Raw genomic sequence first — 25,945 nt, 5'->3', positions numbered from 1 at the left:
ATCAAAATTTCTTGCAAGTTGGTGAAAGCATTCTTGAGTTATTGTCAAAAAACTGGAAAATCCCCCCTTTTTTTATGAATAAAACCCCAAAACTCGGAAACGGTAAATCTGAAATTTATAAAAAACGAAAGGGAGCTCATGTCAATAGATATAAACAATTCACCAAAGTTTCATGCATATTGGTTAAAGCTTTTTTGAGTTAATGTCCGACATGTTGACGACGGACGGACGGACGGTCAATGGTATACTATAATAAGTCCCGTAAACGGGCATATAAAAATGAAATTTTTTCCTCGCTCCATAATAAGCGAGTGACAGGTTTCAAAAAGACACTTAGTTAACGACTTTAATGCACCCATCTAACATATGGCTATATAATATATCATTCGAAAGCTTATTAACTGTACTTTCTGTTTCAATAATTCGTACAGTGCAATTTTAGCTAAATCAAGGTCAAAGGTCAAAACTGAGCATTCCTAAATTTTGCTAGAATTAAACAAAATGCCCTTTTCTGGTACTAGTACGATATTTTTTTTCTAAAAATTATCTGAACCTCATAAAACAAAATACCATAATTCAAAATCAAATGCAAACTAAAATGTTGATTGCGCAAAATTTACAGAAAATTGCATTTCTTGAAAAAAACTTCCAAAAATGATAAAATTGCAATAAAAGCTGAATATTTCCTGAGGTTTGCATATTAATATGTCAAAAATAGAATAGATTTATCGTTTATAGGCGAAGGGAATTTTTTCATCATTTTAAACTGCAATTAATATGATATAGGTCAGGATGCAGCCTTCTAATGAAACTTTTGCTGTTTCCCTAAACAAACACATTCTGTAAATAGGAATCATTTTGCTTTTTTTTGGCTAGATAATATTGTCAATATCGGCAGAAAATGATTAACCATATTTGAAAAAAGGGTAATGGAAAAACTTTAAGGAACAAAAAAGGTATATTTAGTAAAAATTAGTTTTCTGATGTCCAAAGACATGTGACGAAGTTTATTCTCGTTCAATATTTGAATGAAAACTGTTTGTACTATGCGCTTTTCAATAACAAATCCGGTAAATTCCTTTTAATGTTAGCCCATTATTAAAAACATTATTAGTTGTTTTATCAAATATGAATGAAAATTAATATTGTGGAAGATTGAATACCATTACTAAGCGACTGCGATCACCACCGGGTTTAGGAAGTGTTCGTACATTTCGATGAAGTGTTTTAAGGAGTGGTGTATGTCTGTGTTTGTCTACTTTTTCGCCTTGGTCATGCTGTCATCTGTTTTTCTTCGACTGTGGTTTGAGACTGCCTCCTTGTTATTTTCTTCCATCTTTCAACCAAAGAAAAGACAATCAGATAGTTCAAAGCTGAGCGAATAAAAGACAACAGAACTTAAAACTCAGATATTGGTGCAAGATATAAGAAAACAGTAAAACAACTGTACATAAAGGGATTTTTTTTCATAATACAAATATTCAAATAGAGTTAAAAAAAAAAAAAATTAAATAGAGCACTTCAAATTTACCATAACATACCTGCTTTTAAGCTATCTCATAAAATTAACCCCCATCTAATTAAAATGTAGATCTCTTATTTTGTTATCCTCATATGATACATTAGTAGGCGAGTCGTGATTGATCTGAATTTAAGTCAGATTGTTTTAACCATGTTTTTTACACTTGTACATACCATTTTGTACGTTTTTTTTTTATCCATGTCAACTCATATCACTTATTATTGTTGTGAAATCTAAGCACCATTAGAAACCCAAACGAAAAAAATATAAAAATAAAGTGAGAACATCACCAAAAGTTGATGTCAGATCAACAACAGAGGGCTTAGTGGAAAATAAATATGCACAAAAGAAATTTGAGTTTAGATGACATAAAACCAGTTAAAAACTGGATAAATTCAACCACAATTTTCATTTCTCACAATTTTATAAATATTTTAGAATAAAATAACTTCATTTTCACCATTTATATTCTTAATGTACATGTACTATCTTTAATATGCCAATGTTCAATCAATGCTTGACAGATGATCTACTAAAATAGCATTCTGTTTTTTCTGAATGCCTTAAAAGAAAATATTATGTGGCACATCTACATTGAAATTTTAATGCAAAACCATGGCCAATTAAATTTGTAATGAAAATGGTTCAAATGCATTTATATATCAGTTTCTATTAAGCAAATTTAGTAGTAACATGTAGCTGAAGTAAACATTACCGGTAATATCAAAACTGCTTGGTTTTGTAAGAGGTTGCCTACTTTTACAAAAGACTATTGATGCTGATTGGTAGATTTTTTGTTGTGACACCTACACAGTAATTTCGTCCTTGATACGAATAAAGATAACTAAATTAAATGTATTTATTATGACGGGGATTGCCAGTTTTCCTGCCAAAGGTTGGTGGTTCCTTGGGCACTCCGTGGGCCCCATCAATGAAACTGATCGCCGCAAAATACTTTAGTAGCCAAATGTGCTGAAAATTGCGTTAAACACCAACAATCAATCAATCATCTTTATATTACAATGAACTAATATGTTAACTATTCAGGAAGTGTAATGTAAGTGAATATAATTGCAACATGTCTCAATTGATATACAAGAAATTACGTAGTTTGATAGGATTAAATACTTCGGCCAGGTATGAAGAACATTTTTAATGGCTAGCTTATAATAGCTTTCACTTTTTTAGTCAATGCAAGACGCAGTATACACAACCAAGAAAACATATAAATATTGAAATATCAAAGTTTCGCTCCTAAACTTTCCCCTAAAAGCATGAATTTCTTTTGTATTATATCCTTAAACCTTTTTGCACTTTTAAGATTTGTGTTTTTCAACCTAATATTGACTACATACAATTTGTTTAACATAGAACAGCTAAAAAGGTTTAACATAGAACAGCTTTTTGCAGATGGTGGTATTTTGGGCAACTGCATTGGTTGTTATAATTGGCCGTTTAATTAACAAGAAGCGTAATTGCAGTAATTTGATGATGTCCAAAACATTCTAAACACACTAAATAAAATATGTTATTTGGTTTTATGGTGAACAACAATTGAATCACAGACACAAATTTTGGTTTTCACGCATTCTTATCATTTTCACTGGAAATTCTGGAAACGGCGCTATTTATTAAAAATCCGACATTAATATTTCAAAATGCTTTTTATAAGAGGCTATTAACATCTGTTCTAACAGATTTTCACAATTCCATACAAAATATTATAATTCAGAAGACAGAATATGCAAAAACGCTGATTCATGTAAAATTAGAAATTGCCTGTCTTTGACCTTTCATCGTGATTTGACGGAAGCTGCACCATACAAATATTTGACGACCGGGCAAAAAAGATAGTACAGATGATATGCTTTCGAATGGTATATGATTTAGCCGTATGTTAGGTGGGTGCATTAAAAATGAAATTTTATGGTTAATGTCATTCATCTATAAAAATTGGTGTCCATGATTTGATTTTTGATTTTTGGTGTTTTAACGCCACTTTTTAGAACCGCTATTGGGCTATTTCGTGGCGGCCAGTTTTTATTGGTGAAGGAAGCCGGAGTGCTCGGAGAAAACCACCGACCTTCTATAGGAAAACAGACAATCCTAATCAATTAAGATTGGAGTCGAGTGCACCCGCACGAGCGGGGTTCGAACTCACAACCTCAGTGTTGACTGGCTAGTGATTACAGTAGTAACTACTTAGACCACTCGGCCACCGAGGCCCCTTGGTGTCCATGAAAATAAATGAAGCAACAATACCTATATATTACAATAAATGACAAACCTAACCGTCAGATTCCTGGTTTCATTACACACGTGAAAAGTGTGAAATTCATGCATTTTGTTTAATCTCTGTCCGTCTGTTTATATTGTCAAATCACTATACTGACGTCAGCAATTTTGTCAGCTATGAGGTTTCAAAACTGACGAATGTCTAATATTATATATTTAAAAAAAAAAAAAAAACTGAAAGAATTTAAGAACTTTTGTTTTTGTGAAAATACATAAAGACCATTTCCCCTGGTATTCTGACTACAAGTAAATTCAAATGACAAATTTAAAATTCCCTTAAATGACCAATTCTTCAACATGAAGAATTTTTACAACCATGAAGAAGTATTGTTTGGATTTTGAAGTTCTGAATAAAAGGAGAATACATCACAAATAGTGTATGTATTTTGCTTAGTTAGGTGGGAAAGTCATAGGGAAACAATGAAACCTTTATGAAGATTTAATGCAGAAAATTATTCGTAATTTTAGGTTTATTACGCTCAGCTGAGTTCGTTAAGACAACGTAGCCATAACAAAAAGATGAGAGGTTTTCAGTATAGGTTCCGAGTTGGTGTGATCAATATTTATAAATGTATTGTTGACAGTTTTTTTGTGATTGTATGCAGTTTATGGTAATTTAAAGTATCAGCATTTGGTTCTATTTTTATTTAAAAAACACTGTTTAATAATTAAAAAAACAATACATTACATGTTTGATCAACTTTCGAATGTCTATCTCAATTATCGAACTCCATTAGTATGTTTATGAACAAAATACGGGGAAAATTGGCCCAGTCCTTTTCTTTGAAGGTACAAATAGTTTTAAAGATTGCAGAAGTTCAAGTAAAAATGTATACTTTATGTTTGGTTGAGCACATTGACACCTGCTTATTGTTGGTATATTTTATGCTTAGTAGATCATAGTGGCGAATGAGAAGATAAATAGCCGAGAGAAATTTAGATGGGTTTAAAGAACAGAATTAACACCCTAAGTGTGACGGATGGATGAATACAGGAATATTTATGCCCTCGACTTGTATAATAATGTGGCACCCTGTCAGATTATCGAACTGTCGGTCTATAGAACTGTCGGACTATTGAACTGTCAGACTATCGAACATCAAGACTATTGAACTGTCGGACTAAAGGGGCATCAGATTGTCGAGCGTACCCCGTTATGGACATGGGAACTTACATACCAGTATGATTAAGCAATGAATTTTATAGATTGTTTAACATTGAATCTTTTTCATTTTTTAGGCAGTCATGAAATGGTTGGATTTCTAGCTAAAAATTCCAAGAACATACAAAATTTAAAGGGAATAGTGGTCTATGATATAGTTGTCACTAATACTGGCAGTGGATATAATCCTTCTAAAGGACACTTTGTCGCCCCTTATGAAGGTCTTTACTTCTTTTCGTGGACAACACTTACTCTAGCAAACAGTTACTTCTTTACTGTCATCCAGCACAATGGTAAAACAATTGCAAACAATCATACGGGAGCTAGAGGAGTGACTACAGAGAAGATTGCTACAACACAAAGTGTTGTATTACAATTAGCAGCAAATGATAAAGTCTACATAAAAACTCATGGGATGGAAAAAGATATGTACGTTGGAGATTGGTCTACTTTCACTGGTTTCAAAATCTAACAATTTCAAACATATTGAATAAACATATATGCAATTCAATTTGTATTTAAGTTATGATTTATTTGTACATTAAAAACAACAGATATTGATATGAACTAGAGTCTCTACAGAGCCTGTGTCATTTATGTGTGCATTTATAACATCAAAGGCATTAAGTCATGTCTAAGATCTCTTTTTTGTTGATCTTGTCTTGCTAATCATTTTTGTATGGTTTCTTTTATTTTACAAATCTAAGTGACAAAATTGGTCAGAAATACTTTCTTCATTTTGAAAAACCATACGTTAATAGTGAAAACAACAAATGCTGGGGGAATCATATTGTTGCAAGATTTTTCAATCACTTCATTTATATATATACATACCATTGGCAAATGTCTTTTCTATGTAGATGGTGGCTATATTTGTCAAACTCTGTAATAAAAATAATTGTGATTATACTAAGAGCATTTTGACAGGAATTCTTTTCATTTAGCTAAAAAACAATTTCATTGAAATGAAATTATTGAACATTTACATATTTATATGGTCTTTTTTCTACTATACTGACTTTTCAAGATGAAAAGACTTTTTTTATTTTTTTGTTCAAGATTAAAAGGGGGAGGGTTGAGTGCTACAAAGACAAATTCAGTCCCTACACATGTTTTAGTGCCAGTCTAAACTCAGAAGAGAAAAAATACATTCAGAGAAATTAACTTCAAGCTGATTCCTTATAAATTGATTTTTGGTTGCTTTATGTCCAGTGGCAAATATTTCATGCATATTCAGGACAAGATTCCAAATATGACAATTATGTTTAATCTTTTACCGGTATGTATTTACATAAAACTGATAAATAAAAGCTATCTTCTCATCAAATTGAAAAGTTGTAAATGTAAATCTGATTGACAAATCCTACTTAATTTCATGTTTGTAATATTAACAAGATTTTTTTGGGGCAAAATCTTCTTTTTATCTGTTCTTACACTTACTAATATATACTTCTTTCTAAACTAGTTCTATATATTACAGATCTTACCTCAGAAATTTTCTCCAAACTTTTATTGGTGAGTAATTGACAATTACTGATTGACAATTCTCTCAGCTGTTTACAATGGCGACATATTTTCATAACTCCAGTGTCTGTCAACTAAAACAAAATAACATTATCACAATGGATCAAAGTTCTTCTTTTGACTTTTAATTTTGTAAGACTACACAGAACAAGTTGATATATTCAATTGATCCTAAGATTTGATACGCAAATGGGTTTTGCTCATTGTTGAAGGCTGTACGGTGACCTATAGTTGTTAATTTCTGTGTCATTTGGTTTCTTGTGGAAAGTTGTCTCATTGGCAATTTTACCACAGCTTCTTATTTTTATATTATGTTCCCTTATATCCCTTCGTTGAATTAATGGCTGGAGTCCGTATTTTGTAAACTTGCAGTTTCATCTTTCCGCAAAAAAGTTTATTACGTATCTAAAAAGAAGTACATACTTTTTTCCTGCAGTTCACCTGGTCAATTACTAATCGTTTTCATTGAGGAAAGATATACATGTACATAATTTATAATTATACATATCATGAATGTACATATATAGTGGTTATCTGATCCTTCAAAAAATTTAGTAAATATTAAATAAGCAGATGTGGTGTGATCACCAATGATAGAACTATCCACCAGACCAAAGGGGAAGGATTTTTAACTACTGCAGATCACCGTTACATTTGCATTTTATCTAAATTCATTTCATTGGATTCTAGGTATGTGTGCTTGAAAAAGTCTACTGAAATTTGTTGAAAATTCAATATTTTGGTGTTTAGATGTTTCCAAGAATTTTATAAACTTTGTTGTGTATTATATACAAATGATTTCTTAACCAATAATTAGCCTGCATATATTTTAGTAGAAATGTACTTTATTTTTTTCAATATATGTACAATACAACATTTACCTGGCTTACATGTGCAGATGAGGTCAAAAATTGTTGAAAAGTACAGCAATTGTTATAAATTACTATCATGACTATTGAGCATAATCATTATTATTGCGGAAAAGAAGACCATAGAAAGAAACTTAATAAAAAAATTGTGGAAAAAGAAATGCTGATTTGGGGTTATGTATTTTCTTATGAAATCACTGAATGACTTCCCAATTTTAAATGTATTTTACATAAACATGAAATCAATATCATGAATTCTAATGCAATAACATCTGATGTCAGGAGCAAAAAAAAGAATCACACAAAGTATTCTTTAGAACTACAAGGATAGGTAGCAAAGTTGACTTTTTTTAATTTCCAGAAGAACTAAGGACAATGTTAAAGGTTGAATGAAATACTGTGAAATATTCCTGAAATTTTTAAAGTGAAATAGTAATTCAATTATTTTGTGAATATTGAAATGTTTGGAGCCAAACCCTAAAATTCTGTCAGATTAATTATTATTTATGGAAAATTCTGATAACAAAGTTGAATACCTTAAGTGTCATGCATGATTACCTTGCTGCAGTCTGCTAGGTTTAACACTTTACATTCATCACCAATCTTCTGAAAACACTGTAATCAAAATTAGGAAAGTCATGTCATTAACAGAAACTGTAAGGAAACTAGCAATGAGACAGTAAACCAACAACACAAGTTCAGCAAAAAATGTCCTACAGAGGTCATCTGGTCTGCAAAGATAGGAACACTAACATTGAATAACAGACTTTAAATGGCCCACAGTCTGAATATGTTGTGAATAAACAAACTGACCTGAGGTATACAAATATTTGAAGCTTACTGATTAGAGCACAAACATGGCCATGAGAAAATGACAAGAAACCTATAGCTTGCATGAAATATTTTGATTCTAATAGGACAAATACAGTAATTTTAAAAGGAAGATAAGCGTGCTGTGTATGTAGCTGTTTAGCCCATGTAAGATAAGTTGAAAACTATCCTTCCCAGGGTAGACTTCCATTCACTTTATCGACATTTTATTATTTGTTGTAGTTACCTGTTTTGTTTCATTATCATTCTTTGATTCATTGGCATTGCATTCTGTTTGTAGAGTTAAACTGACAGAAATAGTTATTGTTGATAATAAGTACAGCATCCTTGTCCTTTATGGCATACCATTGAAATCTCAAAAGTGATTTAAGATAAAAATTTACTTCGGACTTGCAATTCTGCCCTAAATATTTATGTATACCGGGGTATATAGAATTTTAGTAGGCTGTTGTTTCCAAAGCAAAACACTATAAGAACAGAAAACGTAATAATTTATGTGCAGGGATTCATTTCGCTCATTTTGCTATCATGTAAAATGCAGGAAAATACACCCCCTGGCAAATTTCTTGTACAAATCAACAATTTTTATGCTAAGGATGCCATTTCTTGGATTTAACCCAAAGTCGAAAGGTTAATGAATTGAAATTGCGAATAATGATAGCCGGCTAAAAATATTTACTTTTACAGTATTACTTGTACTACAATACATACCAGAGTTGTTATGTATTACTTACATTACCAGAGATATTATTGTTGCCTTGCAAATTGACATTTTCTATCTGCTTACAATTTTCAAACAACCACTGTAGACTGAAACAAGATATCAAGCATTTTATTTTCCTATTAATTTTGACCCTTCTGGAGCACGTTTATTTAGTAGGTTTTTGGTGGAGTTTGTGCTGTTCATTATCTAATTTATTCTGCAGTGTTTTATAGACTTTTGTGTGTCTGTTAGTCTTTAATCTTTTGGCCAAGGGTGTTGTCTGTTTTTCATTCTCCTCTTTTTTCTAATACATAACAGTCAGATCTATTGTCAAAATATCTTTGTGATAAATGTATGCACTACATTAACTAATTTTCTAAATTTTGAACTGAAAATAAAACAAGGTATTTTACCAAGGCTTCCAAAACGGTCATATATTCCGGACATTTGTATAATGTCCGGTAAAAGTCCGGCTGGGCAAAGCATGAAACGGACATCTACTTTTTAGTTTTCAAGGCTTAAGTCTTAAGAGACGGTCATTTTAACATAATTCGCGATCTTTTTGACCCAACCTTTTGCCTTTAACAGCCACATTTCCGGTCATAAAAGTGACATGATCATTAAGTACTATCAAAACAACCCCTACTTTAATACCTTCTCATTTTAATCAAGGCTAATTAGTTGTCGAACAGCTGAAATTTACCTGTTCAGGTGACAGGTAAACTATTTTGAACCGGACATTGATCGGTCTATTCAAAGTTATTTTCTTACATTTCAGCGGTTTGCATCTAATTAATTTAGTTAAAAAGATTTAAATTATCAGAAATACGTTTACAAATATGATTTGATGAAAAAATTAAAAAGGTGAAAATGAAAAATCGTCATAACCACGTTGTTTGAACCAGAGACATGTCTCTGTTTGAACTAGTACACGTGTGCGCATGTGCGCAGGTGTGAAATTTAATTATGCATCCTAATTTCTTCAAAAAATGCTTAAATTGTCATTGATACCTTTATCTCACGTTTATTTCGAATATTTTCTTGAAGAAATAACATAGAATGAGCTACTTACACTCATTCATGCTTTGCAAACGTACATGGAATTTACGTATCCGTCTCTGGTCCATGTTTTACCATTGTCAAGATAACATCCGGTTTAGATTTAAAAAACGAAAGTAAAGTTTTTGACAACGTTATTTTGCACAAATAAAGAGTCTAAGCAGATATAAGTACGCTGATGTTGCACACTTCGAATGATGCACTGCCAATTAAATAGTTTACGTAAGAACTTCGAATTTGAATCAAAGAAAGTTTAATATCGTTTTTTTTTTTAATGTCAATCATTGGGATGGCCAACTCGGCAACTGAGTACCATAATTGCCTTTTATTTATTTAGTCTTAAGGGATTAAAATCGGGATAATATATAAAATGTCCGGCTGGCTAAAAATAATTTTGGAAGCCCTGTATTTTACATTTATAACATTTTCAATGCATCTATAATCAATGTCTGAATTAGCCTTTATAAGAACACAGAAACTACAAATAATTCTAATATATTAGTAATGTTATCATCTATATTATGAAAAAATGGGCTTATATGTTTTAATTGAACAAAAGATTTATATTTTAGTACACTGTATGCCCTATTAAAACGTTTACAAAACCATTTAAGAATTTCTGTCAACAATCCTTGACCTTGTTTTGTAACTGTATTGACATATTTATCGTACTCACCCTTTATCACTGACATGAAAACATCTCTGTAGGCAAACAGACTATAAATAAAAAGAAAAGAAAAAGTAATTGTTAATTGCTAAAAGTTCTATAGTGGAATATTGTATTTGGTATGAAGTATTTTTAATGATGATTTTTTATTTTATATTTTTTTCAGTTAGACTTTTTCGTAAAAGCTAAAGACATGACTTTATATAATTGCTAATATGATAACAGATTTGTTATATACCCAAAAATCTTTTGCTTTAAATAAATTTCTGATATTATGATTTTTAGATTGCCAGCCAACTTAGATATTTTACTCTCTGACTAATAACAATAAAGCTTCCAGGTATACAAGTGGCCACAGGACATTTTAGCGAAAAATTTTGAACTACTAGGGAACATGTTAGCTCAGACATGATAGCCCATTTTAGAGGAGGATTAATCCGTTCACATGTATGTTCAATAGCCCATTTTAGAGGAGGAATAATCCATTCACATGTATGTTCAATAGCCCATTTTAGAGGAGGAATAATCCATTCACATGTATGTTCAATAGCCCATTTTAGAGGAGGATTTATCTGTTCACATGTATGCTCAATAGCCCATTTTAGAGGAGGATTTATCTGTTCACATGTATGCTCGATAGCCCATTTTAGAGGAGGATTTATCTGTTCACATGTATGCTCGCTAGCCCATTTTAGAGGAGGATTTATCTGTTCACATGTATGCTCGATAGCCCATTTTAGAGGAGGATTAATCGGTTCACATTGTTGAGTTCACTTTTCGCAAAAGTGGGTTAAAAATCTTGCGCTAAAATGTCCTCCGGCGATAAAAGTATTGCTTTAGTGACTAAGTGTTGATTTACTTAAGTGATTTGCTAACTTTCTTGATGCACTTTAAAAAGAGAAGATACAGTTTTGACACATCCACAACGATTTATATTTATGTTATTTATCTACTCACAACCATCATGTAAATAAATCACTACTTATTAGTTTGTTTACACAATCTTACCTTTAACTTTATACACTTGTGTGCCAGTGATCTTAGGGATATATCAGTAACAGCCATACCAGATAAATCTACGACCTCCAGATTAGGACAATGTTCAGCTGTATTGCATAAAAAGAAAACATACAAATATGTTAAATTCTTTAAATTTCTACTCATTTATCACTTCATTTATAGATTCCAAATTTATATGTCACAATATAACAGGGAATATAATTACATTATTTTTGATGTTGTTGAAGATGTCATAAAACTAGATACCATCAAATGGTTTCAAAAATGTAAAAAAAGATATAATGACATTTTTCATCTATAAAAATAAGACCATAATATTTTATATATTACATACCAAAAGAATTGGTACATTATTTGAGTGTAGGGAAATTAAGGAAATTTAATTGGCCATTCATGTATATTCCATTATAAATATTTGCTTTTGTCTATTCAGCTGACGAAAATGAATGAAAAAAATATGTTCATTTTAATAGTCTGCTCTATTTTGAAAAATTTGCCTTTTACTTCTTACGGTTAGAAATAAATACAGGTTAATCAATTTTCTCATCAAAATTTTGAATATTTTCTATTCATAGTTTTGCTCTTTTTTGCTATTAAAATATTTATAGAAGGCTTTTGTGCAATCTTATGAAATTCTTTGCAAAAGTTTGGAAATTTCTAATTTTAATATCAAATAATATTGAAAGCTAAAGTATAGCCATAGGCTTATCATATCTCTTATTATTGACTCAAATTACATTAACAACACTGACATAATTTATAATAACAAGTTTGACATTAATAGCTTTGTTTGCAAGGTATGCACAAACAAATGTTGTATAGATATAGTGTTTCACCTATAATGTCCATGGACATGTCTGTGAGAAGTCTTGGTGATGCTGACATATCCAGTGTTCTTAAATATACTCCACATCTTACAAGGACTGAACACAGCTTGGTATCTGTTAAACCTAAAAATAAACCACATCTAACTCAGTGCTTCCTGAAAATATTTGAGCCAGCAATACATTTTTTTATTTCGAATGTAATCCTGTAAGACTAATTAGTAGAAAAATTCAATAATTTGGAAATCATAACAATGATTGACACAAAAACAATATTAAACTTCAAACTTTTGATATAAATTTGATGTTCTGATGTAAACTGTTACATTGACAGTGCACAATTCACACTGTGCAACATCAGCATACTCAAATCTGTTTTAGAATTAATAATACAAAATCACGCAATCAGAAACTTTACTTTTGTTTTTAAAAACCACATTTTTCTAATACCGGATGTTGTCTTGACATGGTATGGTAAAACACTAGAACTGAACATGCTGAACAAAACTTGGAATCTGTTAAACATAAAGAAACCACATCTGAATAGTGAATACTACAGAACACAACTTGGTATCTGTCGAACCTAAAATTAAAAAAATAAACCACATCTTTCTACTACGGAATATTTCATTATTGCCTTGTTTGTTCTTATGTTTTTTGTTATTTTGTTCTTATGTTTTTTGTTATTTTGTTCTTATGTTTTTTGCTGAAATACATGAACACAAATGTCAACACTTTTGTTCTCTGTTTAAAAAAATCAAGCAACTGGTTTCAATAAAACTAAAATATATCTGGACAATAGATGGATTCACAATGACAGAAGGATGTACATAGTTAACAACAACTGCCCTGGCTACTGGATGGCTGGGGTATAAAAATTAAACACATCTTATGAATTGTTTGTGTTGTTGGATAACTGTCTCATTGATGTTTGCCCCACATCTATCTGTTTTTATTTATATTTCAATCTAATAATGGTAAACTTTGCATTCCAAAAAAAACACCTAAGATAAACAACAAAATTTGTTTTTACAACCATAAACCTAAAACAACCAAATAATTTTTTCAGTTAAAGGGAAAATATAGATATATTCTGAAAAAAAACCCCATTATTATGCTTACCGTCAAATCTTTTGAACACAGACTGAAAATGTATGGAGCCTTGTTTATGCCAGGACCTCTGTGCTAAAATCAGCCACCTTTTACATACTCTTTCTAAACACATTCTTTGTCTCCATGGTAACATAGACATGATCAATATCAGAGTGTCATCACAAAGTTTATTTATATGACATTCAGAGAGACATTCTGATGTTTCTTTATTGTCATTGTGATCTGCAAAATCATCACTGACGGCCAATTTTTCAACATTTTCCGCCTGAAAATAAAACAGATGAATTTTTATCAGTACTTGTTGTTTTGGCAACATTTTTGTGGCTGCCATGCTAAAAATTAGAACAAATCAACAGAAGATAGTGAGAAACTGTAAACAGAAAATAATTATCAGCAATACAACATCATTAAAAAAGATAATTTCGTCATGAACTATATTATAGTCTACAATGTTGGAAAGTAGTTTTTTTAAGATACACATAGGTGTTTAACGACTTTCAGTAGACTTTGACTACCCATTAGCAGCCATGTTAGTTGGCAGGGGGGATCATCACACATACTTTTTTTTTAACTAAGTACCCTAAGGATGATTGTGACCAAGTTCGGTTCCAATTGAAACAGTACTTTCAGAAGAGAAGATTTTTGTAAAAGTTAACAAATAACAAGGACTAATGAGAAAAGCTCACTTGACCCTTTGGAAAAGTTGACCTAACAAAAATCAGAAACTTACTAGACTTGGACTATCCCAGACAGTTCCTTCCCTGTGTTTTACTCTGCTGGACTCTTCAGCACACAACACTCTCATCAACCTGCAAATACAAAATAGCATGCAATTTGATGCATCAATGTGTCTGTAACAAAAATTTTATGTGATTAATTTTGCATTCTCAAAAAACTAAAGTTTGATATTTTAACTGATTATTGATTGCTGTTTTTACTTGTTAAATAATACTGATAATATGAACATAATATATCATATTATTCCTTTTTCACTAATATAAGACAAGAAGTATAAGAAGTCTTTGAGACAGCAAGAAAACAATAAAACAAAACCAAAAATGATATGAATGCTGTCTTTAAAAACGCAGCATAAATAAAAGGAGATATTGGGGTATAATTCAATAACGTATGTCTATATATACCTTACATCAAGCATTAAATTGTCTGAAGTCTGTTGTCTAGACAAGATGTGAATAAAGGAGAAATACATTAATGTTTGGGACTTATATAGCAAGTTTAGCCCTGTTAATTTTATACTGAAAATAAAAATTTGTATACAACTCAACATTAATCCAATTCTTTAAGCTTCAAAAGAAAGGCCAAGAAAATGTGAATATTTCCCAGTCTTGGCGAACACAATTTGTCTGTTATGTCATAAGGGATTTTTTTTTTTAATTTAGGAAAATTATGTTAATTTCAAAAATATTTTGACTGAATTAACAAACAGCACAAGGGTCGCCAAAAAGTTGTTTGTTTGTTAGTGGATAGATTTGCACAAAATATACTTACTGAGTAATTAACTTTTGAGGCAAAGGTTGTGCTCTATGGTATTTGTGAGCACGTGAAAATCAAATAGTCAAAATTTTGAGTAATTTAGCTATTTTGCTGAAATTTTTGTAAATTCTATGGCTGTATGACATTGAAAAGGGTCTATTTCAAACCAAAAATTTAATGTTTTATTAAATTACATAGATTCAACATTTGATTCTGCAAACTAGAGATAATTTGAAATACATTTGGGATTTGGGCCAATTCTCCTTTAAAAGAGACTTAACCATTCATAACACCATGCTTTTAATGGACAAATAACATTAAGATATTTAAAAAACCACCGTTATATTGACACTAGACACACACATGTACATATGGAAGAGCTTAATTAGTTAAGTTATTATTACACCCCTCCTTATTATAAACATGATAAATGTAATTCAATCAGTCTAAAAATAATGGTTTAGAGAAGGATACACAATTAATTTTGTTTTAAATATCAGTATTAGAGACATTAAAAAACAACATGGAAAGAATTACTTAATAATAATAATCCTGTATCAAAGAATATTGTAATTTAACATTTCTTTTATGCCTACTGTAGTGCTGCAAAATAGTTCCTTGAATACCAGCCTGCTTGACATCCCAAAGGGATTGGTTTTTGGCAGTTTGGTAAATTTTGTCACGTGTTAATACTGATTTATTACAATTTCTTGTGAAGTTTATGTTAAAATGTAAGGCCCCCGTGGAATTTTTAAAGATTTCCACATTGCAATAAATCCTAATATGAATATCATCCCTGCAAAAATTACCTTCCATCCAAAGTTAACTGCTCTTCTGAGGCATTCAATGCAATCTTAAGATCTTTTGTAGAACTAAATGTTACAAATGCTATTCTGTAATTAAATAAACACAGATTTTAATGTATCTCTTTAATTTAGCAATTACCATTAAGACTGCAGAACATTCTTAATGAACTAAGGACAGCACCATTACAAATGTGATTCTTACTAATGCTTTCTTTACATCACTATGAAACAATACTTATAAAAAGTGTCTATTGTTTTTTTAAAATATGAGGGATTTTCTTGGCTGGAATCTCATCGTAGGGCAATAGAGCCAAGCCTTCAGATGAGATGTAGTTGATAAACTTTGAAGTTGAAAGATCATAGATCATTTGTTTATCATATTCTTTCTCGGAGACGTCATTGATGTTGGCTCATAACGTCATTGTGTTCTCACTCTATTCACACGAGACAATTCATTCTCACTCTACTCACATGAGAAAATTCATTCTCACTCTACTCACATAAGAAAATTAATTCTAACTCTATTCACATAAGAAAATTCATTCTCAGTTGATGGAGAAGAATAATTATCATACAGAAAGTTCAAAGCAAAACTTCAGAAAATAGTGATAAATATAAAATCTTGCATTTATTTTACTTCTAGTACCACCCTATGCAGTAAGTGAAGCATAGAAATAACAAGTTTTGGTTAAAATACTGAAGGTTATTGTGCTCATGTGATTTTGGACATACATGTAGCCTTTGGTTATCCGATAAATTCTATGAAATCAGTCATTCCCAAGGTCGCCAGACATGGGACAAAGACCAGTAAAAATTGGCTTGGTCCAGTTAAGTGATATATGCATAACTGGACGAAATGACTAGTAAAATTTTTAATTTTGTCCAAATCATATGTGTTAATGTCCTGTAAAAAAAAAGTCTGGTACAGTTAAGAAGAATGGTTTACTGGACCAAATGTCCAGTTTGATTTCTCAAAGAACCACTGTGAAATGTATTTTGAATGAGAGTATAAAGAGAGATAACACTGAAGTGTACAATACAATGCAATCTCAAATACTCCAGTACACTGTTTCACAACTTACCCTTTAGGTCGTTTCCGTATATGGTCTTTAACCATGTAACAATAATCCACTTTACCAAATTTGGAGAAAAACTTTGTCAATCTCTTTTGTGTTACCTGTAACAGATTTATAGATTATAAAATTTTTTTGTTTAAACAAGGACGTATAACTAATATACATCCTTGGTTTAAATGAGATACATTTTCTCATCATTCTCTCTAGAAAGGCTAACAAGTTTAATAAAACAGAAATAATTGTTTTATTTCTTTTATCCCAGGTAATACCAATGATGAATGGCTCTTGACATTATGACATCCTCTTTCTATTGACTGCCAAAAACCCATCTAACTCTTGACATTATGACATCCTCTTTCTATTGACTGCCAAATATCCATCTAACTCTTGACATTATGACATCATCTTTCTATTGACTGCCAAAAACCCATCTAACTCTTGACATTATGACATCCTCTTTCTATTGACTGCCAAAAACCCATCTAACTCTTGACATTATGACATCCTCTATCTATCGACTGCCAAAAACCCATCTAACTCTTGACATTATGACATCCTCTTTCTATCAACTGCCAAAAAAACATCTAACTCAGATCAATAGCATGAGATAGAAAATAATAATAACACAAAAAGATGATAGGGAAATTTTAGATAATAAGGATAAAGTTTTGTTATGAATTTAAACATCCTGTAAAAATATGATAATTATCTTCTTTTACTTTGGCATAAAGTTAAAATAAACTATTTCTAGAAAACGTTTCATTGCCTAGCCGAAAGCTAGTTTGTACAGTTTCGATCATATATACTGTTTTCTGCTCTTTAGTCGGATTGCTGCCTCTTTCTTTCACACATTCCCCTTTTCCATTCTCTATTGTATATTACATGATTATATTCATACCAGTAATTATTTTTGGAACTTTATATCTTTGTACACTAGGAGGTTCTTTCAGTCGTTTTCTTTCTATGAAAATGCATCTGTAATTTTTTTGTTTTTGCATTCTCTTGATTTTAGTTGCTTTCTTGGTTGTACCAAACAGTAGATACATTTGGATTCTGAGGAGCAGATTTATCAAGTACGGGAGGATGGCTTGACTGTAAAGAATACTCATGGAGCAGTATTTGGGTGACAACTCTTCAGAGAAACTGGTGTTTGTCAGTATTTTTGGTGTGAAGATCAGTTGTTCTTACTTACATTAGATTCATTTGTTTTTGTAGGTGCCAATTTTCCTGGATTGAGGGAAACTTGCATTTTCATGGATATTTTATTTCATGGTTTTGCCAAAGGCGGAATCTATGTGTCCATGTACACATGATGGCAGACAACCCTACCAAATGTTAGAGATTTCTGTCAAACAGTTTCAGAGGAGTTGCATTCACGGGGGTGATTAACAAACATACCCACACAGGAATGGATGCAGGAATAAGCTCATTACTGAAAGTATCGGCCTACTGATGATCAATCAGCTGGATCCTAAAGATTAATCCTAACCATAGAAGATAAATCTTTTTAGAAAATACCATTTCCTTCAATATCTAGCATGTCTAGTGTAAGTGATACACATTTATAAATAAATATAACTAACCCTGTAACTTATGTTTCCAACAAATATCTTTCTACTTAAATTAAATCTGTCATCAACCTGGTCCTCTTTGTCAACATTATTGTCTTCTTCTTGCATAGCTCTAAAGAAAAATAAAACACAATAAATAAAATATGTTAATATAAATGATTTATCCAAATCATACATTTTGTCATTTATAGTTCATAATGGGACTTTAAGGTTTATCACCTTAGGGAGCTACCATTTGATTTTTATGGGGAGGGGGGGGGGGGGAGGGGGGGGGGGGGTAGGAAGAAATTTGAAAAAAATAGGCAGGACAGGAGTTTTGAGTAAAAAAAAAGGCAGGATGAGCAACTTGGTAAAAAAAAAGGCAGGATGACAATTTGTGTAAAAAAAGGCAGGATAAACTAGTAAAAAAAAAGGCAGGACTGAATAGAGTAAAAAATAAAAAGGCAAGACAGAAATTACAATTAAAAAAAAAAGCAGGACAAAATTTTTGCTCCCTTAAGGATAATGTACCCTTTTGTTGCTTCAATGCTAAACATATGGGAATTTTATAAAAAAAAAATCGACAGTATTACCCCTTGCACTCTTATGTTTGACAATTCTGTACTTAACAGATAGGGTATTACTGCATGCAGTGCTAGCAATGATTTCCCTAAAACAAGTTTTTGAATGAAGATATTAGTTAAAACTAGTACAAATATGGACGTATTCAAGTACACCTTCAAGGGTGCACTCGACTTTAGTGACTTGTAATGAATTGGCTTTTGATGGTCTCGCTTTAATAGTTCCAAATTAGTATTTCATTAATTAAATGTTTATTTAATGTTTACTTAATTGATCTAGACATGCTAAAATACAAAGTAGCTTTATTAATGTAACTATAAACAAATTCAGATTTCAACTCCCTTTATATATATTTTATGATTATTTATGCATTCAAATTTTCTTCAATACCATTTCATTACATACATCTTTGGAAGTAATAAGTTTTTATTCAAATTAATCAAAACTAATGATCAGGAGTTGCTCTGGTGAGGAGATGTTCACTCTCCACGTGTATATATGAGACGTCAGTGTAACATTGCCATCCTTCTCTAATACACTTTAAACTAAGTTTAAATTAGACTACAGCTTGCAGGAAACCTTAAGGTTCATGTGGACCCTTTAGCTAAAATGGCTGCATTTTCACCTCAGAAATTATTCTGAGTACAGACAAACCTGAGTATCTGGAAAAATTTTAAGGCATAGCATGCTCTAGATAAATAAAATTCAAACATATTTTCTCTTTTAGAAAATTAAAAACTTAACCAGATTTTGCAGTGCACTTTTTTTCATTCCTCCAGAAGATGCCAAAATAAACAAAGTTGGGAAAGAGGTTTGAGAACTTCCCCACAGGTAATAATTGAAGTGAACTGTATTGATTGACATGAACAATAGAAGGACAATAGATACCTGACAATAATTAGTGATTTAAACTGTGTACCTACATGTATCAAGTGAAACTCAACTGTTTGTTAATTTAATCATCTTCTGCATGGACGAAAAAAAAGTCCACAGCAAAATCCAGTTAAGTTTTAAATTTTCTAAAACATAAAATGCATTTGAATTTTATTTATCTATTTATCTATTGCTATGCCTTGAAACTTTTCCAGATGCACAGGTTAGTCTGTGCTCAGAGTAAATATTGGGGTGAAAACGCAGCCATTTTAGCCAAAGGGACCACATGAACCTTAGTGACTTTGATTCCACTCGAGTTATTTAACCGCAACTATATTGGCTTTATTTTGCCTTTGGTACGATTTACTAAATTCTAAAACACAATGTGAAGTATCCCATATGAAAATATTAGGTGGATTCCGCTTAAAATTAGCAGGATAGAGGCACAATCCACTTAAAAATTAAGACTTTCAAACAGAATTAAGGCGACATGGAATATGGAAAAAAATCTGTCTTAAGTATCATTAACTGAAAATATTATGAGGATGCCGCTTAAAATTAGCAGGATAGAGGCGCAATATCCACTTAAAAATAAAGACTTTCAGACAGAATTAAGGCGACATGGAATGTAGAAAAAAATCTGTCTTAAGTATCATAAACCATAGGCGAAATGTTTACTATTTTCCTGTTGAGTTAACAGGATTTCTGTTACTCTAGAGATGAATTTAGATTTTGTTCAAGTTTCTTAGGAGGAAATTGAACTTAGAAAATTTTGTTCAAATTTATGAAGCAGAAATTGTTCTTAAAAAAAAATTTCTTTTTGTTTCAAATGAAAAATATATCATTATTGAAGTATTCTTTAATCAAGTGATGGGAGGGTGGTGATAATCTGGGCAATAAAACCAGTATTTATTCCACCATAAATTCCAACATTATTCAACAGAGATGCATATATATTCAATCATGAATTTAAAAAAAAATATAACCAATTATAATCCCTGCAATGGTTACTTTTTAATATTTACATACTAAATAGTGTGTTAAGTAATAGCATTGTTCAGTCAGGAGTACTACTTGTACAAGTAATCTTTATTTACTTGAAGAAGTAAATAAAATATACTTATATAAGTTAATTATAATGTTTGAATAGTCTCCCCTTAATTTTCTCAAAAATTTACTTGTATAAGTAATTTTTTTTTACAATCCCACAAAAATTCTCAAGTTTTGAGATGTAAAAACATTCCTTTAACAATTTTTCTCGTGTTAGCTCATAATTTTTTATTAGAGTCCAATGTTTCATCTCATTTATTCAACAAAGAAACTGATTGCACAAAGATCTCAGGTATTTGCGCAAGGCCTTCAAAAATTGCTCCTTGGGGGCTTGTAAATGAGCAGTGTTCTGAAGATAACAGACAAATGAGATTTTCATTGTCCATGAAATTACACTTAAATGATTAGTAAAGACATCTGCAAAGGACAGACAATTAAAAATTCTTTTAGTGCAAAGAAGTCCTAAGAATTCAAGAAAAGAAGATAGGATGACTTTTTTACTTATACAAGTAAAACAAATCTGAATGTCTAAGGGACATAACTAACATGACTAAGCCCAATTTTATTTTACCTATACAAGTAAATAAAATACACTTGTATAAGTATCCTACAAATTTACTTATATAAGTATATTAATATTTACTTCTTCATTAATAAAAATTACTTGTACAAGTAGTACCCCTGACTGTTGTTAGGCAATTTATAATTTAAATTGTGTAATTTAATTAATCTTTTTACTGATTAATCCACATTTAAATAGATTTGCATGTTATGTGTTGCTATTTATATGGACTAATATATATATATATATATTAATCATGTTAATATATATATAAAGTGCCTAGATGTAAATACATAATTCACTTTCAGTATTTAAGACAATATTTTAATTTTAGATTTGCCTCATTTGTTGCAGTTAAATTTTGTTTAATATCAAGTATCTTTATCTAATTAGGTATACACAAAAACTATTTCCATGTGCAGTCTCTTCCTCATCAATTAGAAAGCTGAGCCAGTGATAGAAATTATGTAATGTGCCATCTGTTTTCCATTTATCTCTGTGAAATGGACAGGGAATATATTATGTACAGAGAGTTGGGGACAAATGAAGGGAAGCACATGTCTTTGTACATTTTTCTGCAATTACTATAACTTATAAACATAAAGATAAAAAATTAACAATAAATTATTAGTGGATATTTTTTTTATTATTATATATATCAAATATTTAAGATTTAGGTAATTAACAGTATTCATTAAGGACACATTTCAAGGAATCAGACAACTTCCTAAACAACCCCAACAAATTCAAAATCTGAATTTCAATTAAGAATTGAATGCTTCTTTTCGTAAATTTATTGGGGTGTAAAAGTGTTGAAGGAAGTACATTTTGTATGAAGCACAGAAGCGCTTCATTTCTAAAATGTGCGCACTATCAACGCTTTTACAACCCTATAAAATTACTAAAAGAAACATTCAATACTTATAATTATATTTTATTGCTTAAGGATCATGAAAACACGATTTCTATCAAGTTATTCTTTTATTTACCTGTGCACTTTATTGTGGAAACTCGTGTCATCATGAATGTTACATTTCATTTTGAAATGAAGGTTAATTTCAGAATGATGCGAAATTACTGTTAGCCAATCAAAATAACACATACATGTAATGTAATTATATACAATTGCATTTACTTTTTGTACATAACTTGTTTGATTTCATTTTACTTGAAATAGGTTTCTTTTTCATTTCGTTTGTGAACTATTACTATCAACCTAAGTTTCATTTTTGAACTTAACTTTTGAAATACTATTCTTAGTTTATTTCATTTGACTAACATGACCATGATGACTAACACTATGTTTTATTTAAATTGAATGTTGTACATTTGTAAATAAATTGTTGAGTTCTATTTGATTTAAAATGATTTATGTCTCTGTTCAGCCAAAATCTGATATCAGGTATCCCGATGATCGAATAGGGACAAAGTAGTGGCCACTACACTTCCTGGGAGGTGGCAACACTGACCCCTCCTGTTACAAACTCAACACAAGATTTTTTAGATTGTAAAGGTTGTTTATGACTTTTTGCAAACAATAAACACTAGCTAGCACAGCATTGAAAAACAAGTTAGTTATGTATATGTTTAAAATTTTATTAGAAAAATCTCTGTAATAAAGTCTGTAAATCTTCTGTAAAATCTTGACTTTATTTGCCACTAAATCCCCATTTTCTTTAAATGCAATGAAACAATCAACATGATCAATATGATGGCTGTGAACGACGTTTTCATTTGATTTATGTACAAAATGGCACATATATTCTATTCAGTATTTTTGCTTCTTTGATAATATAATTTGCAATTTGGAATTTTGTAATACACAGGCCTACAGAAGGGGTCATAAACGTTAACAGCGAGGAGACTACAGTAGAACACAATTTCAAATAGTGGCAGACTTTTTAGACCAGAATGTCCGATTTAAAGATAAGTGCATTGAGAAATATGTCACCTATGAAGTTAGCGAACACTTGTGTTCTTGTTTCCAGTTGCAGGACATTTGTGGAAAAGTCATAACAGGACAAAGACGGCTACAAACCTGCGGCGACGTTCCAGGAAATTCGTCTGCTATATACCGGAAGCTGTCGCTTCAAAATAAAAACCAACCCAACAACGGATAACCGTACGTTCTGAACAGAATATAGCTCTGTAGAATTATAAAAAAATTCCCAAGATTAAAAAAAAATATATCTGCGCAACAGACAACAATCTACAACAACTTTACAACTGGTTTTACCATTTCAAAACAAATAGATAAATAAAACATACAAAAAATATCATATTGCTTATCTTAATTATGGTAGCTGCTTGAAATAGAGATAATATGAAAATAAAGCCATAGATGACTTAATAAAAGCATGGAAAACAGAATGGCTATGCTCTCAACTGTCAGAATATAAAGTAATAACACTATTAACAGATTAAAGGAGGTGGCTGATACCAAAGCTCACAAATCGATGAGAACTGACAACGTCATGGAAAAAAATGAAAAGACGATAAAAAGACAGACAAGTCCACAAAACATTACATCATAATGGAAAGACTAAAGACTGTGCAACCCGTACTAACTGGCCAACTTTTAAAACTGTGTGTTATTTCATGTGCCCATAGAAGTAGGCAGATCCTACTTCTCAGGCTAGTTGCATCCGTCAAATAATGTCAGGAAAAGGATAAAACGAGAAAATAGTATATACAATGTGTTTTATATTTTCTATTGTTATATGTGAATGTGTATATTGTATTTATCTTTTTATAATTTGTCAGAGGGTCACAGAATTAGTTTTATGCTAACTGTGTTAACCTCTGGAAAATAAAGAAATTACTAATTACCCACTTACTAACGGAATTGTTGTTACTCATGACAATTGGAACATATTCGTTCTCTATGACAAAGAGGGGCGTAAAGGGGGTATCTGCACGGAAGAATGCGAAATAAAATTGCCATTTCACGATGAACGAACAATAAAAAAAAATTCTTGCACGTTGATCTTTTTACCGATTTCACGAAACACGGTGAATAACGAACCTTTTTCACGGCTGCACGTGAAAAAAAAATGGCAAAACACGTTGCACGAAAATAACCCTTTACCACCCTCGACAAAGATATACAAGAGATTCCAATTTCGATTTTTGTAAATGCACTACCCGCGGATTGACCTGTCGTCATTTAAGGGGAAATGCGTCATATGATATTTTGACGTTAAGATATTTGTTTTGTGGCGTCAAAGTACCAATTGGAAGATCATGTATTCCATGACGGTCAATCAACTTGAGATGGTGTCCGTAAAACTTTCAAAGGGATTACTTAAAATACCACTTTGAACCCTTGGTTAGATAGCATCCTTGTGAGCACCCACCCTTTATCGAGGAAATCATATTGGTAATTCAAGCTCTGGAAAATATATCAACTGGGAGATATATATACTCCATAGATGCAAGCGCTGCTTGAATGTTGGTACATAGACAAGGGAAGGTAACAATTGGGAAGCTGAAATCATCCATGTTTTAAATCTTTGCATCAACCGACCCAAATAGTCAATCTCTACTCTTAATCTTAGACTACTATAACACATGTGTTTTAATAGTATCTGTCTGATTCAAACCAAAATAAATGAAAGGTTGAAATATGATTTAATGGTGCTAGTTTTAATTGCTACCGTTATTGTCAAAATATCTATAGAGTATATATATATGTTTGAACGTTGTTTTCAATTTAGACATGTTTATATTTTTTTCGTTCGGGCTTGTATTAAATTTCCTTCGGATTTATATGATCCGTTCATCCTATTTCGACTCAAATTTCAAGAGTCTATCCTAAATTGAGGTAAATTATATGACCTTCCAAATACCGTTTCGATTCCTAACATCACTGAAGAGACATTAATTGTCGAAATCCGGATATGGTGTACACTTGAAAAACTTTACACCTTTTGTTTGCGGTATACCATCTTTTCCGCAAGTTTATTGTTTTCTGTTTAGTATTAAATTTATAATTAAGATCAATTTATTACATCGGTGATCCGTTTATTTGGCAATCGCCAATGGCAGTCAGCAGGGTTTAAGAACATTTGTTGTTCGACCTGCTAGTCAAATGCGTTTTGTTAAAATATACTTTTTCACTGTTTTGGTCTTTTGGAAAATGTTGTTTGTGTTTATTCCAGTATTGTGGTCGCCAAGTTCAAGTGATCACTTGAACTTGGCGACCACAATACTGCCGGGAATACCAGTATTGTCGACAATGCCGGAATAAAAATTTTGTTCCAATATTATATTCCAGTATTGTACCAGTATTCTTGTATAACAATATATTTACAAAATAAACATGGTTAATACCAAAAGAATGTTTTCATTTAAAATAAAAAGA

General features: G+C 31.2%; 1 protein-coding gene across 1 annotated transcript in view; it reads right to left on the bottom strand.

Moving 5' to 3' along the window:
- LOC127712548 (putative RNA-binding protein EEED8.10) overlaps window positions 1-23,664 on the bottom strand; it is a 35,650-nt gene extending 11,986 nt beyond the window's left edge. The window contains exons 1-13 of the mRNA XM_052219047.1: window positions 23,621-23,664; window positions 18,549-18,648; window positions 16,972-17,066; window positions 15,893-15,976; window positions 14,320-14,398; window positions 13,599-13,854; window positions 12,489-12,602; window positions 11,641-11,738; window positions 10,642-10,682; window positions 8,938-9,013; window positions 7,931-7,987; window positions 6,467-6,577; window positions 5,814-5,862 (exon numbers count right to left, since the gene is read on the bottom strand). Of these exons, the coding sequence (XP_052075007.1) occupies window positions 5,814-5,862; window positions 6,467-6,577; window positions 7,931-7,987; window positions 8,938-9,013; window positions 10,642-10,682; window positions 11,641-11,738; window positions 12,489-12,602; window positions 13,599-13,854; window positions 14,320-14,398; window positions 15,893-15,976; window positions 16,972-17,066; window positions 18,549-18,644 (1,156 nt within the window). The 5' untranslated portion in view covers window positions 18,645-18,648; window positions 23,621-23,664. The remainder of the gene's footprint in view (window positions 1-5,813; window positions 5,863-6,466; window positions 6,578-7,930; window positions 7,988-8,937; window positions 9,014-10,641; window positions 10,683-11,640; window positions 11,739-12,488; window positions 12,603-13,598; window positions 13,855-14,319; window positions 14,399-15,892; window positions 15,977-16,971; window positions 17,067-18,548; window positions 18,649-23,620) is intronic.
- Window positions 23,665-25,945: the final 2,281 nt, after the last annotated feature.

Source organism: Mytilus californianus, unplaced genomic scaffold (genome assembly GCF_021869535.1).
Source record: "Mytilus californianus isolate M0D057914Y unplaced genomic scaffold, xbMytCali1.0.p SCAF_8, whole genome shotgun sequence".
NCBI lineage: Eukaryota > Metazoa > Mollusca > Bivalvia > Mytilida > Mytilidae > Mytilus > Mytilus californianus.
Note: the sequence above shows the minus strand (reverse complement) of the source record. Positions and strands in the feature narration are given on the sequence as shown.